This window comes from Canis lupus, chromosome 1, assembly GCF_003254725.2.
Source record: "Canis lupus dingo isolate Sandy chromosome 1, ASM325472v2, whole genome shotgun sequence".
Taxonomy (NCBI): domain Eukaryota; kingdom Metazoa; phylum Chordata; class Mammalia; order Carnivora; family Canidae; genus Canis; species Canis lupus.
Genome location: NC_064243.1, coordinates 8,168,655 through 8,189,125, shown reverse-complemented (window position 1 = coordinate 8,189,125; position 20,471 = coordinate 8,168,655). Strand labels below are relative to the sequence as shown.

Genomic DNA, 20,471 nt, shown 5'->3' with positions numbered 1-20,471 from the left:
TAGGCTAAGTACTTTCCCTAAATTCTCTTTTATCATCATTTCCTAATTCATCATCCACATGCAAACACATACATGTCATCATCATCAACATCATTATCACAATCATCATCCTTGCTGTCACCCATATCCCATTATAAAGTTATTGCTATTATGAAGAGCAGAAGAATGGAGATAGCTTTTTTGTTTCTCTGTAGGGTCCATCACTTCTTTCTTTTTTTTTTAAATATTTATTTATTTATTATTTATGATAGACATAGAGAGAGAGAGAGTGGCAGAGACACAGGAGGAGGGAGAAGCAGGCTCCATGCTGAGAGCCTGATATGGGACTCGATCCCGGGACTCCAGGATCACACCCTGGGCCAAAGGCAGGCGCTAAACCACTGAGCCACCCAGGGATACCCCCATCACTTCTTTCTTTTCTCTTCTTGGAGCTCTTGAAATCTTGCAATATAAAGAACCTAAGAATTAGCTTTGTATCTGTTACTGAGGAATACAGGCAACCCAGTATCTTGGCACCAGGAATGCAACATTGTTCTCCCCAACATAAAGCTACACAATCTTACTAGCAATTAGGGGAGATGTTAAAAGATCACATGATCAATAATGAATCCCCAAACAAACAATAAAAACATCCTGAGACACATGAAACTGCCTTACACATCCAGAGAACGGTCGTCCTGTGTTCCAACCAGAACAAATGGAGGTGAAGACAAGGAAAATTAGTGGGGCAAATTGAAGATTATCTACCACTCACAGAGATGAACAGATTTCCTCACTCCACTGCTCTTAAGTGACCCTTATTAAGGGCCTTTTCAACAGTTTAAAAGTAAAAAAATAGTCTTTAACATTACCATTTGTTGACAGAAATAGGAAACGCAGCTAAAGTCATCACATTACTGGATGGAGTGTTACATTAGCTACCTCCCGCCTCTCTGGGGTCACCAGGGTGCCAACTTGTTATTTTAACACATAGTAAGTAAAGGGAAAAACAAGCATTTATCCTGCCTTCCCTGTACAAATTGCATTTCAGGGTGACTTAAGTTTCTTTTTATAGAAAAACTCAGCTACTAAGTGGAAAAACAATAATTGATATTATTTTTAATTGCTATTTTGTAACTCCTATTAAAATAATAGATGGAGACCCTTGTTACTAGATGCTCAAGCCATTCAGTGGAAGGTTAACAGGAGCTTTATAATGAAATATAGTGCTGATTGACAATACGTGAGCCCCCCCAATCAACCCTAATCTCACACTAAAATGGCACAACCAGATGGCAGGGGATTTGGTGATACAGCAGGAAGAAAACAGCACCGCTCAGGAAGATCTCCTACCAAAGTAACTGAACCTGAACGCAGACCAGCCTCTGGAAGGAGCTAGTATCTGGGAGATCCAGGGAAAAGAAAGAAGTTACAAGCCCCATGAGGAAGCAGAGATACTACAGAACACATGTCTTGGGTTCTCAATAAGTAAATGACAATTATGATTCACATAAGAAAATATAACCAGCCCAGTAAATGCCAAAAGGCACTAGACAACTTTAAATATCCTTTCCTGATAAAAACTCAGAATAATTTTTGGAATTTAACTAGCATAATAAAGAAAACTCGTTGGAAACCAACGGCACACTTGATGGTAAAACCCCAGAACAATCTTGGTTAAATTTGAAAAATTTGAAAGTAAGATAAGAATGACCACTATCACTGCCAATATTTAGCCTTGCCCTGGAAGTTTTAATGGATATTATAGGCAAATAAATAAATAAATAAGAATTTAAATATTGAAGAATTATTTTGACTTTATTATTATTTGTAGATGATCAACCTAGAGAACAAAGAATCAAATAAAAAAGATCCGATAAAATAACAGCCAAATAACAGTCTAGCCAAATAGTTTTTTTTTAATTTTAATTTTTTATTTTTTTTAATTTATGATAGTCACAGAGAGAGAGAGAGAGAGAGAGGCAGAGACACAGGCAGAGAGAGAAGCAGGCTCCATGCACTGGGAGCCTGACGTGGGATTTGATCCCGAGTCTCCAGGATCGCGCCCTGGGCCAAAGGCAGGCGCCAAACCGCTGCGCCACCCAGGGATCCCTAGCCAAATAGTTTTATAAGACTAAACAGCTTTATTTTGCCAAATCCAAATGAGTAGTGGAAAGAACACATATATGTATACACACACACACACACACACGTATGAATATGCAAGAATGTACCTCAAGAATTTATAGCAATTACACAGAATCTATACATTGTATCAACATAAGTCTTGAATAAGAGGTGACATTTTTTTTTCCCCTGTGACAAGATCCAATTTGGGGAAAACACATCCAAATAATTTTTTAATTTATCTGAAATTTTATAATCTATTACATCTTCGAATAGGTCAGGCTGTGAAAGACTTCATGAGGTTCTCATTGACCACAGTCTACAAGAGATGGTGAAGGCCATGGGAGGCAGCAGGGTACTTTTCCTCAGCACTTAGCATGGTTTGTGTGTATGAATGTTCACAGAATAAAGATGTTCTTGATGAACAGAAGCTTCATTTAAATGCATAACAGCAAACTGCTCAGCATGGAGCCCAAGGCAAGACCTGAACTCAAGACTCTGAGATCAATACCGAAACCGAGATCAAGAGTTCATATGCTTAACAGACTGAGCCACCCAAGCATTACCGCAAACTACATTTTTAATAATAAGGAATATGAAGTAAGGCACCTTGCAGTACCAGATATTAAATGGGATGAAGCTTACAATATTAAGGTGTTTTATTCTGTAAGAATTGAGAGTTCAAAAGCAAACCGAAAGAATTACAGATGTTCAGGGGTAGTGATTCAAATGCAGCTAGATGAAAGAAGAGCATTCACGCCATGAAACGGTGGTTGAATGAATGGTCCTGGACAAAGGCTGGGCAACCAGAAAGGTCTGACAGAACTCCCTCAGGGCCTTGTCAGGCCAACACCCTCCTCCACGTTGCATCAAACGCCCCTGTATTTCTCCAGTGGATCTCATGTGGGCTGAGAGTTCCATCACTGTGGTCTGTACATTCAAAAAATATACCCATTTCATTTCTCCAGTAAGAAGACATTCAGATTTACAGTATACTGACTGTAAGCAGCCAGAGCAAACCGTAAGAAAACGGAAAATAAGAAAAATGTGTTCACCAACAGGGATCTTAGGGAGTTAGTTATGCAGATAGCAACCACAGAAACCCAGAAACACAACACGTTTTGAGGCAGCCCACTGGGCTCCTTTAGCCAAAGGCCCTACCACTGAAAAATGTTATTTATTCAATTAGAATAATGGTGTGCTTATATTTATAAAAGCTTAGGCATTAGAGGTGCTGCTTACCTAAAAAATAAAGATGGTTTAGTGACCTTATATGGCCAGTTGGCCATTCTGAATGGAAACCAGGATCCCTTCAATGATTTCTTTTTTTTTTTTTCCTTCAATGATTTCTTTTTTTTTTTTTTCCTTCAATGATTTCAAAACAGAGTTACCTCCACTAGGACAGGAGGGAATCTGTCATGTTCCTTTGTTTGGCCACATAACAGTAAGAATATCTGCGCAGGCAGCATGTTGCCATTCTGATATAATCAGGCTTGAAATAATGAACACCAAACCATGCATATATACCAAATACAGAACTTTTGCAAGGAGTTCCTTCCTGCTGAAGAACGAGTTAGTGAAAGAAGTAATTAGATCCATGGCAAAAGCTCATCTTGTCCAAGAAGCCAGAGTAAGCCTCATTCAGAAAGAATATCAAGAACATTGCCACACCAAGGAAGGGGCTTGTACATACTCACAGGAAAAAGAAGCCTAGCTCTTCTGGATGCCTCAAATAGTTACAGAATAAAATAGTCTCTTCATTAAAATGGCTTTGTCTCACGGTGAGTGTTTTATCTTTTCAACATTAACATCCAATTTTCTGTGTCACCCAGTGTTTTGGTTGATAAGGACTGTAAAGATGTTTCACATATGTATAAAATGTTTTCTCGTCATTAAAGTTGCATTAAATGCAGTGGTCACATGGAAAAAATTAGGTCACATGGAAAAAGATTTCTCAGTAATGAATAGAGAGTGAGTGGTTGCTCTGCAAGTCAGGTTGTCAGCCTATTTTTTTATAGACCCAGAATTAATTTGGGGTTAAAAACAGAATTACAGATTTTCAGCATATGATAATGGCAACAGTTCAGCAGAGAGAAGATGGCTTGTCTACCACATGGTTATCACGAAACCTGACTTACCAGTGAGAAAAGCTGAAGTCAGTTCCATGTGGACATTGGCCATTCCCCGGGCAGTACAACCTCTACACACCCACTGCAGGATTCTTGCCACTTGCATCTGGGGGTAAGACCTAGGCCCTGCCGAGTATATTTATACTCTAAGAATTTAAATCTGAGGCTTGGGAGTGCGGCAGGGAAGCAGCAGGCTACCAGGCCCATTCCGGCTCGAGATGTGCAGGTTTGCAGTGCACAAGCTGTGCCAGCAGCAGTGGAGAGGGCGTCCTGGCATGTGTAATAGCAGATGACAGTGCCTGTCTGTGCCCAAGCAACGGCTGCAGGGACATGTCTGCCAGGCCCAGTGGGTAACCCTGGGGGACCTGTGGTAAGGCCCAGGTGCACTGAACAAGCTTCTCCCTATGTCCCTATGCTCCTCTTTCTCTAAAATAAATAAATAAATCATCAAAACAAAACAAAACAAAACTCAAACTTTGGCATAGCAAACATTACACACTAACAAAGTAAAAAGGTAGGACAATCAGGAGAGGGATATGTGAAAGGTATGAGACACAGTGTAATATTTTCTAAGTGTAAAGTGCTTAAATATCGGTGACCAAAAAAAAAAAAAAAAAAAAATTCCCACCAATATCCCAACAGAAAAATAGGCAATGGACATTAAACAATTCACATAAGTACAAACAGAAAAATATGAAAAGGTACTTACTCTCTCCAGTTATGATAAATGAAAAAACAATGGCATACTAACTTTTGCACATCGAATATGTAAATAATATATAAATGAAGAGAATGATAGTGAGTGTTGTTAACAAGAGTAGGAGGAAATGTGGACAGCTGAGTGCTACTGTGGAAGAGTCAACAGGTTAGCATATGTTAAGTGATGGTGTATGAAAAATGTGACTTGCTATATTGTCTGACCCAGCCAGGCTACCTCAAGATATTTATCTTAAGATGAATAAATTTAGCCAAGTCAGCAGAAATCTGGGTTTTTTTTGTTTGTTTGCCTGTGTTAAGCAGGCTCCATGCCCAGCACAGAGCCTGATACAGGGCTTGAACTCACGACCCTGAGATCAAGACCTGAGCTGAGATCAAGAGTTGGATGCTCAACCAACTGAGCCATCCAGATGCCCCACAAAGATATGGTTTTTAAATGTGTAAATGTTTATCACAGCATTATTTTCATTAATAAAATTTGGAATTATCTGTACTCCCGTATCTGGTGGACAGGTTTGGTTCATTTGCTGTGGTAAACTCGCAGGACGGGATACTCTGCTGCTCTTCAGCAGTTATGGTTATGCACATCTATATTTAGACATGTGAAATACCTATAATACACTGAGTGAAGAACTTTTTTCAACACCCACATGCCCATAAAAATAAGACCATGAAAGAGCATTCTAAAAAGCAGTAGCTAGAGTAAGAGCCCACACCATGCTTTTTTTTAAAACATTTTTAAAATTCATATTCAATTTGCCAACATATAGTATAACACGTAGTGCTCATCCCATCAAATGCCCTCCTCAGTGTCAGTCACACCGTCCTTCTCACCTGGCTTTAGCATCGGCGGGGGCTCAGCAGGCTGTACTCACGACTCCTGTCCTCTATCTTCCTGCTCTGTTTATATCCTCTCTTCTCCTGATGGTCTGAAGGTTTCAAGGAAATAAACACTTTAACATTTTCAGGACTCCTGAATCCCAAGCATCAGACCCTGGGAAAAACTAAGTTCCTCTCTGGGAATCTAAGTGACCCCAGGAAGCTGCAGACAACCACACTCTGTGGATGGACTGGGACTTGTACACATTTGCTATCTCTTCCCCCACAGCCATCCGGACAGAACTCAGTCCTTTCTCCTCTATATCCGCTATTACTTTGTGCTGCTAGTTGATAACATTCCCTCTACATTAGGGTTAGTGAGACAGCATGAAGAGCTACTCCCATAAACAAAAGAGTATGGGTTTTACAGAGGACTTGCTTCAAATTCCAGTCTATCTTGGAAGAGCTGTGTGGCCTCCGGTCACATCCACTTTGGTGGCAGCACAGATGGCCAAACTCCGGTGGAAGACCCAGGTAGGCAAACTCCAACCTTGGGTCACAGGGCCGAGTGCGCCCCATCCTTGGGAGGACCCAGCCAGGCCGCTTGAAGACATAAAGTGCTGAGAAGTTGATTTGGACTCTTGTACTGTCAATACCATTGCATCACCAGTAATTTAAAGGGATTTTTTACTTTCTGAAATAGCACAGAACATATATATGCTTCCTTTAAAATGGATACCTGCTAGAAATTTTTATTACAAATTTCTAAACTTTCCTTGTTGCCAGAATGGTTGTTCTCCTCCTTTGCTGATGCCCTGAGGACAGTTCTGTCCGTAGTTGGGTAATTAGCTCATATTTGAGCTGTTTAGTTAACATTTACACCACAATCACTATAGCAGGGTCCTGGATAAAAGAAGGTCTCCTGCCTCAGGGGCACAATGCACCAGAAATAAATGTAGTTTAATGTGAATAGGGTTATATCTCCTCAGGCTCCCTGGGATGGCCCCAACACACACCTGGTTGAACTGGTATATTTATCAAAAGCCTCCCATCTCACTCTGGAGTGTCATGGTTTGGATGGACTCCACGTTCACCCTAAAGGCCACCTTAGTGAGTTGTGGGTTTAAAGTCCTGTGTCTCAGGACACCCTTCAGTTCTGGAAAAATGAGGACAAGTTGGTCACCGGTGATACAGCAGTGACCAAGACCACCTGGGTGCAAGAGCCCCCTAGGTCCTTATGCTAGGTCTAGCCACCTTTGCTCCCAGCAGCTCTCTTGGGAGGGTGTGCTGTCTTTCCCACCCAGCCCTCAACCAGGATTACCCTTATCCATCAGAAGGCTACCAACAGTGCCGAGTCTCAAAGAGGCAGGGCTAGAGTCTGCTCTCCTTTTGCCAGCACATGTGGCCTCTGTGAAAGTTACAGACCCTGTGAAGGGCAGGCTAGGTAAGCCAGGACAACATTCTTTCTATTCTCTGACCTCAGGGCAATGGGAACCCACCCACTTGATGTGTACCCACTGTGAGGAGGTAAGCAGTGATCCTTCTGGATACAAAATTATGTCCTGGGGAGGCCCTCTCTTTTGTCCACTAGGTAAAGAAGGAGCCATTTCCTTTTTCAAAATGAATGAATGAACCAATATATAAATAAATACTTTATTGTATTTAAACTGATGCCATACTATATGTAAAATTGTGCCTTATATTTTTTTCTATTTTGTGTCTGTCTCTGGAGCTCCCACTTTAAATGTGAGTTCCTGGAGTGCAGAGTGCCTTGTTCACTGTTGTGTCAAAGCCCTCCTGGTTTGCCCAGAGGCAAGCAGTTTCCCAGGACACAAAACTAGAATGGTCCCAGGCGAACCTGGACATTTGTCACCTCAGCTGTATCCCCAGTCTAACAGCAGCACTGAGCCTGCAGCAGGCGTTCAATAAACAACAGTCGTGTAACTATAATCAGATCAACACTTACTTTGCAAGTTTGTTTTCAGAATTAAAAGAGGGAGAAAAGGTGCGAAAAGGTGCCAAAATGTGCAGCAGGACCTTGATAACATATGGGTGTCAGCTCACAGGGTGAGTTGAAGCCTCTCTCCTGCTGGGCTCTCGGTCTGTCCTGGGAGGAGGCAGGATGCTGTGGTTGACCACATGTGCCAGCTCATCTCCTGGCCAAGCAGTACTACTTTCTTCTCCATGGTACCCTCCTTCCACCCTGTTTTCCTGGGGCTGAAACTCTAGGCACTGCATCCACCAGACTCCTGCCAGCAGGATTCTAAGTTAAATTTTGCCAATGAAAGGTACTTGCGTGAGATCTAGAAATCAAAAGAGAAACAGGGGGGACGTGTGAAGCACCCCCTCGGCCAGGATCTGTCTGGAAGTCCCCTGCATCTGTGCTGGAGGCAGCCATGAACGACCTTGCTCTGTCCTCAGAGTCACATCCCTGACCCTTCTTGCCTACCCTCACCTCCCCTGACTCATCTCTCCAACCCCCCTCTTCCATTTTTAAGGAGCCTGTGATTGTACTGAGCCTCCCTGGATAATTCAGGATAATTTCCATAACTCAAGTCTTCGACTTGAATCATATCTTCCAGGTTTGTTTTGCCATGAAAGGTAACATGCTCACAGGTTCCAGGGGTTGGGATGGGGACATCTTTGAGGGGCCGTTATTCTGTTAACCATGGCAGCCAAATACAGATTGACCTTTTTTTCCTTCCCAAAAGCATTGACTATGGTTTATTCAAAGCCTTCATACTCGGTACAGAAATAAATAGGATTATCTGGGAAAATTCTCTCATGGTGTTCAGCACCATAATAACCTGAGGGCTACTGGAAAAGATGATTCTTAGGAAAAGATAATTTAAAAAAAGCAGATATATAGAAAGAGGAAAAATTTTAAACTAAAGTTAAGCAATGCACAAATGCATACACACACATTTTAATTTATTAACTAAAATGCTATTCATTAAAATACTTCCCGTTCAAATGTTTTTAGACTTGCTACCTTCTGGTAATGGTATTTTGGGCTTTAGTGGGTTCCCAAAGATTAGGATCCAAACACACTGCGCCAAAAAAATGAGAAATAAGATGAAAACAAAATTGGGCTATATATATATATATATATATATATAAGATTTTGTTTATTCATGAGAGACAGAGAGAGAGAGACAGAGACAGAGAGGGGCAGAGACACAGGCAGAGGGAGAAGCAGGCTCCATGCAGGGAGCCCCCCAGGGAGCCCCGCCCCATGGGACTCGATCCCAGGTCTGCAGGAACATGCCCTGGGCTGAAGACAGCGCTAAACTGCTGAGCCACCAAGGCTGCCCTGGGCTATATTCTAAGTCAAAAGGAAGTCCAAAATTATGCACATTATGTTAAATCTTGGGGTCCTGGGTGTTGAGTTGGTTAAGGGTCCGATTCAGGTTTTGGCTCAGGTCATGACCTCAGGGTTGTGGGATCGAGCCCCTCATCTGGCCCTGTGCTCAGTGCGGAGCCCGCTGGAGGTTCTTTCTCCCTCACCTTCTGACCCTCCCCCACCCTCATGAGCTGGCTCTCTAAGTCAATCAATCAATCAATCAATCAATCAATCAAATCTCTTTAAAAAATCATATACATTTGGCTTACTGTGTCATTTTGCCAAGCTGCCCTCTTGCTTAAATTTTCTCTGCTATTCCAACCACATATTCCCTTCTCCCATTCCTTAAGTTATGCTCATTGATTTCTCAAAGGACCTTCCTTCTTGTATGGTTTCCTTCGTTCTGCGCACCAGCATGCCTTTCTCTTAATTTCCTCTGAGGAGCCATTCTACTACTTCAGTGCCCCCCCCAAAAAAGCTGAGATGTTCTCAAAGTTCAAAGTTGCATCATGGGCATAATTCCCTTTGTAGTGTAACTATGTAATCAGATTGCTTCTTTAACAATACTGATCAGATTTCAGTTTTTTGCATAAACAGATCGCAACGCTGTATTTTCCTATACTTGTTAAAGGCAGAAATTAAAATATCTATTATTTTTTAACTAGAATGCCAAAATCATCTGGCTTACCCATTAATATCTAGGACATACTTTATTCCTGGCAGCTACAAAATCCATTTCCCTAATGCCAAGGCTCAACCTTGATGTCACCTTTGAGTTCTTTTTAACCCCTCATATTCAATCACCGAATACTGAAGAGTTCAAGAAAATATTTTTATTTTTATTTTTATTTTTTTTTAATTTTTATTTATTTATGATAGTCACAGAGAGAGAAAGAGAGAGAGGCAGAGACATAGGCAGAGGGAGAAGCAGGCTCCATGCACCGGAAGCCCGATGTGGGATTCGATCCCGGGTCTCCAGGATCGCGCCCTGGGCCAAAGGCAGGCGCCAAACCACTGCGCCACCCAGGGATCCCAAGAAAATATTTTTAAAAGCAACCTCTCCACTGTCAACTCTCACTAGGTTGGTCCTCAAAGCATCCAATGTGGGACCACAGATTCACCTGCCCCTAACTCATCCTACAAATGCCTGTGAGTCCATGTTCCTAACAATGACTTTCTGCATAATGGTGCTTTACTATCTCACTTCATCCTTCCAACTACAAACACCATGAGTTAAGGGCTATTGGATGGTTTCTATATGTCTGATATGTCTCTAAAACTTTACATGTTTCATTCATTAAACCTTTCTAAAATCCTAGAGAATGAGAATTGTTACTATCCTCACATTACAGTTGAGAAAACTGAGGCACACAGTGATTAAGCAACTTCTCCAATGTTCCCCACACCTTCTAGGTGAACAAAACCATTTGAACCAAGATATTTGACTACAAAACCCACACTCTTCATCTTCATAGCTCACTGCCACACATGGGAGTCAGATTTATTCTCCACTCAATAGACAATGAAATGATCGTTTAGCTGTTAGGAAACCTGCCTAAAGTTTCATGTGTAAGAGCCATCATAGCATACTATCTTTCTTCTATAATACTCCTCAGACTAGAAATTTTCATTGGAAAAATTATTTCCTATGCAATGTTCCCCAAAGTGCATCTTTCCCTTACTACAGACATTATGGAAAATGTAGATATTGTAGATAAACTGGATTGGGAAACGTTATACACTTTATTCCCCTTTTGGAAATATAAATCATTCAATGCATCATATTAAAAGCTCAGACAAGTCCAACAGTAAAAAAGCCTATAAAACCTAGTTTGACCCAGTTTCTCAAACTAGGAGGGACAATGAAATTACATTTTTATGTCTCCTCTATTACCATATGTCATAGAACGTACTTTGGAAAGTGCTATGCACTAGACTCAAATCTAAACACCTTGGCTTTCATTTGTAAGTCACAGTCTACTTCCTTCTTCACCTGTCCAAGGTCACATCTCATTTGAAACCAAATCAATACAGTTCAATATATCAACAAGTTAAAGAAGAAATATCATGGGATTGTATTGACTTACATGGAAAAAGCATCTGACAAAATTCAACATCCACCCACAATAAAAACCTTTAGCAAGTTAGGGGATAAAAGGGAATCACCTCAACATAATAATAAACATCTGTTAAAAATCTGTAGCCAAAGGACTGAATGCTTTCCCCTAAAATTTAGGAAAATAAAAGAAAGTCTGCTTTCCACACTGCTATGCAACATAATATTAGATGTTCTAGCCATTGTAATATATGGCAAGATAAAGAAGAAAAGATATACAGATTAGAAAAGAAGAAATAAAACCTTACTAACTGCAGATGACAGGATTGTCTATATAGCAAACCCAAGAAATCTACAAAATTTTCTAGAATAAGTGAGTTCAACAAGTTTGCAGCAAACAAAATCAACACTTAAAAACTAACAGCACTGGGATCCCTGGGTGGCACAGCGGTTTGGCGCCTGCCTTTGGCCCAGGGCACGATCCTGGAGACCTGGGATTGAATCCCACGTCGGGCTCCCGGTGCATGGAGCCTGCTTCTCCCTCTGCCTGTGTCTCTGCCTCTCTCTTTGTGTGTCTCTCATGAATGAATAAATAAAATCTTTAAAAAAAAAAAAACAATAAAAGAGGAAAACCAAAATTTAAAACATAATACCATTTAAAATCAGTCTAAATAAAATAAAGGACCTGGGTATCTGGTGCATCCATACCACGGAACATTACTCAGCAACAAAAAGGATCAAATTATTGATACACAAAAATAACTGGATGGATCTCCAGGGAATCATGCTGAGTTTAAAAAATAAATAAATAAATAAATAAATAAATAAATAAATAAATAAATAAATAAATTCCAATCCCAAAAGTTACATAATGAATGTATTTATTTACATAATATTCTTGAAATGACAAAATTTAAGAAATTCAGAAACTTTAGAACAGGTTAGAGTTTGCCAGGGGTTAAAAAATAGAAAGCAATGTGGGAGAGAAATGTCTCTGTAGGTTTTAACGGGCAATAGGAAGGATCCTCCTCATGTTCGAACTGCATAGTATCTTGACTGTCATGGTACATATGAAAACCTACATAGATGATAAAAGTGTATAGAACTTAATGCAATATTTTTGTATTATTCTATGCATCCTATGCAGCTTAATACAATATAATAATACATATGTGCACCCTCATACCAGTGAGTACACGTAAAACTAGGAAAAGCTGGGCAGCCCGGCGGCTCAGCGGTTTAGCACCACCTTCAGCCCAGGGCCTCATCCCGGAGATCCAGGATCAAGTCCCACGTCAGGCTCCCTGCATGGAGCCTGCTTCTCCCTCCTAGGTCTTTGCCTCTCTCTCTCTCTCTCTCTCTCTGTGCCTCTCATGAATAAATAAATAAAATCTTAAAAAAAAAAAAAAACTAGGAATAGCTGAATAATGTAGTAGGTTATATCAATGTTGATATCCTGGTTGTGATATTGTCCTATACTGTGTAAGATGTTACCTTTAGAAAAAACTGAGTAAAGGAAACATGAAATCTCTGTGTTATTTCTTATGATTGCATGTGAATCTAACTATCTCAATAAAAATATCAATTAAAAAGAAGAGAGAAGGGTGCTGGGTGGCTCGGTTGGTTAAGCATCCAACTCTTGATTTCAGCTCAGGCCATGATCTCAAGGTCATGGAATTGAGCCCCATGTCAGGTTCCATGGGTCTGAGATACTCTCTCTCCCTCTCTCTTTGCCCCTTTTACTGCAAGCTGGCGCTCTTTCTCACAAATAAATCTTAAAAAGAGAGAGAGAAGGCAACAATGTATCATAACTTTCTCAGTGCTTAGGTGCTGCTTTGCCAGGAATCTCCTGCCTGCCAGGTGTCAGAATGGGGGACTCGCTCACCTTCTGGGCACCGTCAAGAAGGGTGTGCCACTGGGCTTTGGGCTTTGGCATTTCCTGCAGTGCCCATTATTCTGCCATGGAAAAGACACTGTGGTATAAGTAGCAGAGCATTTATGAAACATTGCCATTCCCTCTTCTCCCCAACTTTAAGGAAAGCTGGGGAATTGCCCAGGCTGCATCCAGGAGGTTAGGGTGTGAGGTTTGACTTAAGTCTTGCTCAATCTCATGCCACAGATATACTAATCTTCACAAAGTGACACCTGCTACATACTGGAGGTGTCCTGCTTCTTGAACCAAATTTAAAACACACGTAACTAACAATCATTGCAAAATTCTGCTTTTTCAGGTAGAGGACAACACACTCAAATGTATATGTTTGCTTTTTCTTCTTGTGAACAATTTTTGGAGACATGCAAATATAAAACTACTCTGATTCATTGTTGGCCCCATTAATCAGAAAGGATCCCAGAAATAATTTCCTGCATGAATTTCTTCCGATACGTGTAGTCTAAGAATTCTTTCCTCTCCTGCTGTGTTAGCATTGCTGCTGATTCTGCTCAGGGAGTCCTCCTACTCCAGTCTGACACCTCTCACACCACCATTCTTTACGCTGGGGGTGTTCTGTTAACAACGTGTACTGTGCACAACCAATGCGACGAGGTATTACTTTGTAATACTTTATCTGTCCAGAATTTAAAGTTGTAGATTTTGAGACTGTGACTTATCAATTCATTCTACAAATACTTGATGAAATATTATGCAGTTACTAAAACAATATTAACAGTGGATTACAACATAAAAGTGTAAATATATACATAGAAAGACCAGGAAGAAATATATGGCATTGTCTTCAGGTGGAAGAACATGAGTGGTATTTTTTCTCTATAACAAGTATGCTTTCATTTGATAAAAGAGAAATTAAAAAAAATGCGTCTGACATTTTTCCTGCTACTAGAGAATTACTTTCTCAGAGGGATTAAAGAAATGAAAATGATACCAAGATGGTACTCTATGGGGTTGGCCCTTAATTGCCTTATAAAGGCAATCTTTATATTTCTATCCATGAATCTCTTTATTTTACAAATTCCATGTAAAAATAAGTATTATTTTTATGATCAGACGAGAAAGTTTTAAATTAAAAAGGAAATGAATAATTATTTATTATATGGGTTCGTAAATGTTGTGGTCAAATCTTGTAGAGCCCACTGTGCAGCACAATCCATGAAAATACAAACTCTGCCCTAAGTAATGATTGACCTGATCAGTTTCTGAAGGAAGGTAGGTGAGCATTAAAAGTATGTGAATGTGCTTGACTCTCAGCAAGATAGTCATTGCTAAAGTCAATTTCAGAGAGATTACAATGTGTGTGATTCAAAGCAGTTCATTTAGACCATGTGACTCTGAACACAGGTCCCACACCAAGCAGACATTCTAACTTGAGTTTGTGTTTTGCAAATGGCATAGAGGACCTTCACAATTTGTTCACAGTGGATCCTTCTGAGTCCCCAAAGTATATACTCCAGAAATATGCATAGCAGAGAATTTCAAGTTGTTCTCAAACCATTCTCTTTTAACCTCTGTGATTTCACATTAAAGTCCCTCTGGTCCTGGGGAACTCCTGCTTATAACCCTGAGAGAAGAGAGACAGAGGGGCTGGAGACGGGCAGCTGTCAGCCACCATGCAGGAACTGTCATACAGCTGCAGGAGAATTCAGGGAGGCTGGGAGAAGGTAGGTAGGCCATAGCCTACCAGCCTCTCCTACAACATCTATGAGGAGACAGGCTTCCCCTATACTCTCAGGGTGGGTGGGATAGAGGGAAGGGTGAGGCAATGCCCCAACAAAGGAATTTGGAAGGAGCTAACTACATAAGCATTTAGTCTTTGACCCACTAACTATACTTCTAGAAACCGGCTCTGAATATATACCTCTGCAAGTACAAATCAACACAGGAACAGGTTTTGAATAATTGTGGCATTATTTGTGACAGCAAAACACTGAATAAGGTCAGGAGAAACTGACTGAATGAATTATGGTACATCCATATAACAGATTATGATGGAGCCTGACACAAGTCTCCATCCCGGGACCTCGAGATCATGACCTGAGCTGAAGTCAGATGCTTACCTGACTGAGCCACCCAGGCACACCCAGGATATATTTTAAATGAAAAAAAGTACAAAAGAGTATGTACAACATGCTGTCCTTTCTGTTAAGAAAGAAGGGATTATTTAAATATATGTAGGTTTATAAACATAAACCTGTACATACATAAACGTGTACATACATTTCCTTTTTTTTGCAGAGAGAAACACAGAAAAAATAAATCGTAAACCAATGACAGTATTTATATGTAGGGTTGGTAAGCAGCAGATGGGGGTGTATGGATAGGAAGGAGACTTCTCTGAATTTACCTACTTATATCATCTTGACTTTTGAATTATGTGTATTTTTACATATTCAAAAGAAATCATTACATGAAAAGGTAAAATAATAAAACTAAAACTACTAGATATGAAAAAACTGACCTGAGTTACAGTAAATATATAACCTGACTGTAAACTTTGGTACTAGGGCTATTATTATAAACCCCACAATAATTGCAAAAAAAAATCAAACTTAGTTGTAAAGCAGATCCAACTTGCTGTTGGAGGTAGCACTTGAGTGATTCTGAAACTTTGTTCACATTATAGGACAGAGGAAATAAGGAGATCTATTTACCCGATGTGGTAGGGAACCAGAGTTCTCACTATGGGGAAGAGAAACACATGAGAAGGAATCAGGAAAGAACTCTGTGTTCCTAAGCCAATAGGAAAGTTATCAGCGTAAACTCATGAACTTAAAACACATGTGTCCTGGCTCTGTCCCCTGAGAGGGGGACAACAGTGATGTTGTTCTGGAAGCAGTGATGGGCCAACAGCTCTGTGCAAAGCTCCCCACCCCCAGGACTTGCTTTCTAGATCTCATTCACTGTAAAGACACCAGGACTCCTAATTAGCCCCGGGTTGGGAAACACAAGGCCACACTCTCATCCTCTCTGGGCACAGACAGAGCCAAGTCCCTGCACAAACCACAACAATCACCAAACCCCTCTTCCAGGCAGCCCAAGAGAGCTGCTTCCACACCAAGTAGAGCTTCAGCTTCTCTCCACTTCCCTCCTCCTGTCATCAAGTCCCCAGCACCCAACACAGATATCTCCCCATCTCATAACACGAGTTAAGTTCCTACAGCCAGGCCATGTTAGCATCTCTTGCTGCAGCACCCTGCTGGTCATCATGCTGTGTGGTCTCTGTGGCTGCACGCAGCAGGAAGGCTGAGCCTGTTCACTACAGGCTGCGCTTCTCTCTTGTATGAGGACTGTCAACACCTCCCATCCACCCACAAGGTAAGGCACATATAAGTATATGCCAACGACGGAGCTGGAACACATTGCTAGAACCTTTTTTTCATAATTCTGCGACACACAGCCAGAATGGCACTTCAGGAACTTGCTCTACCCTATGCCTCATCTGGCTTTGCTGGTCCCTGGAAACAATTGTTCTCAAATCTTTTGGCTGGTCTTCTTAAGCTATATCCCTAAATAACATGCCTCTCTGTTACGTCTTGATTTACCTGTTTGAAGCATTATTTCTTACCTTACTGCAGCAATATTATCTCTCTTGTACATGTGAAGAAAAAATTTATTCAAATTCACAGGAAAACAAAATGATAATTGCTTGATTTTTATGAAATGCTAAAGCATTTTCTCATAAACCTGTTTGACCCTCATCTGACACTCTTGGGAAATGTAACTTTACTTTGTTCACAAGATATTTGATTAATAATTCAGTTGATGAAGAGGTTTCCCTTCACACACATCCATATTCACTTTCACCTCCTATCTTCCCGACTTACGAGTTTTAAAAACTGATCACAGTACTGCATCATTATGACTAGCAAATACTGATCATTGCTTTCATGAATGATTTCTTTTGCCAAGTGCCAACCTACCCCTCTCTCAAATGTGGAAAACCCCATTTTCTGGGCTACGGTGTCTTCTCTATGAAGCACCAAGTTCCTGACTCCCCCTGAGCATATCCCAACGTGCTTTTGAGGTCAAGTTCAAAAGCAGGGATGGGAGGAGCCTCTGCTGATGACCAGGGACCATCGTGGTCTGGTTGAAATGCTCATCTCACCCTCTCATCTGTGTTGAGTGGATTAGTTGAGGAGGAGCTGGGGTTAGACGATCCAGCCTCACTGTTTAAAGTAAACCTGGCATTGGACAGAACATTAATTCCTTCCCTCTTCCCTCCTTTTTATTGCTGGATAAAAGAAAAGGGTTTACACCATTTTTATGTGAGCTATGTGGATACAGTTTTATCTTTATTTTGGAGAGCTCAAAATATATTAGCATCATTATATATTTAATTATATAACCAGATACTCAGATACCATTTAATGACCCACAGGATGAGGTCAGGTTAGTTTTCTGAATCTAATGTTCTGAGGTCCTTGAAGAGGAAGTGAGGGTAGACAGTGAAGAACGGCCCATTCCTGAGGGTGTTCTGGGAGCTAGCCATTACAAAACACACTCAGTAATGCTGCAATTTTGACAAGGTCAGCGGAGAGGAGAGCACACAATTATTTGCCTCCTGAAGATGTGGAAACATTTTAGAATTGGAGACAGATATGAACCTCTAGTAGCATATTTTATTCCTTTTCCAACTCAATCTTTTTCTGTTCATTATTTCTCCATTCTCATAACTCTCCATAAAAATCTATGGACAGGATGACCCCCAAAATTCTCCAAATTACATTTAGCAATTCTCTGCAGTCTGCTCATCATGCTGTGACTGCTTGTCAGTGACTGAGGTTGTAGGATTCCTGCCTTGTCAGCTTGAGCAAACCACAGGTTATGGGGATGGGATGGATGTGGAGGAAACATTAATGCCTCTGGAAGAGGCCGCTACTTAGCTTTAAAAGGATGTGAGAAATCAGGTCTCGAGAGAGGCTGATGGATAGTGGGAAGGAACAGTCGGAATGAGACCCCGGTTTACAAGTAGACCCAGGTCTTCCCATTACAGGCAGTAAGTCTGTAGGAGGTGATTTGACATCTTGGGGAAAGTACACAAAAGAAAAAGAGGTGAAGAAATGTTTATAGCAACACTAAACCAAATGTGACACCAAACCAAAACATAAACCCCAAATTCTAAAGGGTCCTTGAAAGTTCAGAAGGCAGATCTTAAGGTGGGTTCAAATTCTCAGAAATGAGAACCAGCTCATAATTGAGTGGAAGTAAAAGTGAAACCCTTGTCACAAGTATTTTCAACTTAGCTACCATGCTAGAATGGCATCTGGAGGAGAAATATTTCTTCTCTTCTACAAAGTACTAACAAAGTATGCTAAAAAAAGATCTGGAGACTAAATAATAAACATTTAGCAGTCCTAAAATGCTAGAATAATAATATTAAGGCTCCATGATGAGACACACACACATACACACACACACACAAACTCATACTGAATTCAACTATATGAAACGTCTCACCCAATAAATCAGGCAAAAAGAAGGAAATTAGTGACTGTTGTCTGAGTACTTGAGATCTACAGCTCTCTGAATATGGAATAGAAACAGATTAGCAGTCATTTTCTTTTCAATTTAATAACCACATTAACTTGATCTGTGCTTTTATCAGCTCTTAAGCAGAGGGGAGACAGATCTTTAACTTTCATTGGGCCATAGAACGATAATGCACAATTCAGACTTCTCAGAGAGTGAGGTAGTGATTGAATGTCTGGCGTCCAACTGTAAAACTAGTTTGAAGATCCCTATATAATCAGAAATATCCTACTTGTGAGAGCCACTGGACATTTAGTCTAGAGTGGGTGCCATGGCCCAGGGCAAGGTGATGGGGTCCACGTAAGGGCATTTGCAGGTGAGGGCAGCCCTGCATACAGCTCTGCAGCCTGAGTCATGTGGAGGAGCTTCTGCACAACAGCATGGTCCAGCCCAGCTCAAGATATTAGAGCCCAAGCAATGATGGACCATGAAAAGTGGTAAGTGATCAATCTGAAGGTATATGTTGCTTGGTATCAATCCTTTTGTCTCTAGTCTCTTCTCTAAACTCTGATATATATAGCTATATATACCCATGATATGTGTGTGTGTGTGTGTATTTTGTGTGAGGGAGGGGTCCACTTTCTCCTACTGTAGAGGATACTGGGGTTTCAAATCCACATAATTCCAAGTCCATCTAGACCAAACCTCTTTCTTATCTATTCTTCTCCTTTGAAATTCAGGCACTTTTATACCTCCTGTGGTTTTGTCTAAATATAAGTTCAAATAGTACTACTTTTCTAAATTCAGAAATAACCCAAATGCAATAGTGAGCTGAGCTAGTCTTAAAATGCCCACTGAAGTCAATATTAACTCTACAGTAAGTGACATTTTCAGCATTAGAGACGTAGGGGCAGGTGAACCACCTCATCCATTGGATCCTAAGAGCACATAGCTATTATATTTGCCATGCCAACTAGCAATTAATGTGTGTTCATGTTCGTCTCTGCTCTGAGGGGTTGAGCTGTAGGCTGCTTAATCAGGAGCTCAGTGTCTCACAGCTTGGTGGCCAGGCCCAGAACACAGTAAGTGTTCAACAAATGTGTGTTATGTGTGTTGTGCTGATACATGGCTAAGCCTGGGAAAAAGCACCGCAGCCTGGCACGTGGCAATTTTTTTTTTCTGAGATTTGAAACAATGATGCTCAGATTCCAGTTATGCTTAAATAACAATGAAATCTAAGCAGTTCCTTCTAAGTTATGACAGTAGATTAAAGGCTTAAAAATTTATTTTTTTTTCTACTAAGAAAATTTTGGCAGTGGGAGCCTTTTTTTTTTTCAGAAACATACAATTTCCATCTTTCTTATTCTATCAAATTATTTCTCAATTTGTTTCCAATTCGTGCATTAAATAATGCTTTTCTCCTATGCTATTCATATGAGACTAGAGCTTAAATTGAACAGTATATCAGAGACTTGCAAACCATATGAATATATGGTTCATTCTGTGTGTTTGTTAACATGTGAACTTGAGACCCATCACACAACATTATTCACCTTGAAAGGTAAACTAAAAGAATTGGTTGTACAGAATCAATGAAATAAAAAGCTCCAAGTGACTACGTTTGTAGTTTACAAATCAAAAGGAGAAGAAAACTTCCACTCTTGGTGCATATATCAAATCTCACCCAAAAACCCTGGTCAGCTCCTGTGGACAAGGGTACATGATGAGCAAAGTTTGGGTCATGCCTGCTTTAGCCACTAGAACCAATATGATTTCAATAAATGGTGACAGAAAAACTGGATATCCACATGTAAAAGAATTAAGTTGCACTCCTTCTTTATACTGCTCACAAAAATTAACTCAAAATGAATTAAGGAC

At 40.5% G+C, this 20,471-nt stretch overlaps 1 protein-coding gene across 3 annotated transcripts in view; it reads right to left on the bottom strand.

The window, feature by feature from the left end:
• The window catches only part of CD226 (CD226 molecule), an 88,412-nt gene extending 81,916 nt beyond the window's left edge, over positions 1 to 6,496 (bottom strand). For 2 of the 3 annotated variants that reach the window (XM_035704793.2, XM_025422047.3), the window contains exon 1: positions 5,787 to 6,495. Coding sequence is in view for 2 of the 3 variants with exons in the window: in XM_025422047.3 (XP_025277832.3) it covers positions 5,787 to 5,799 (13 nt within the window). In the remaining variant the exon portion in view is untranslated. Of the gene's footprint in view, positions 1 to 5,786 lie in introns of all 3 variants that reach the window. The other variant, XM_025422046.3, reaches the window with a different exon arrangement.
• Positions 6,497 to 20,471: the final 13,975 nt, after the last annotated feature.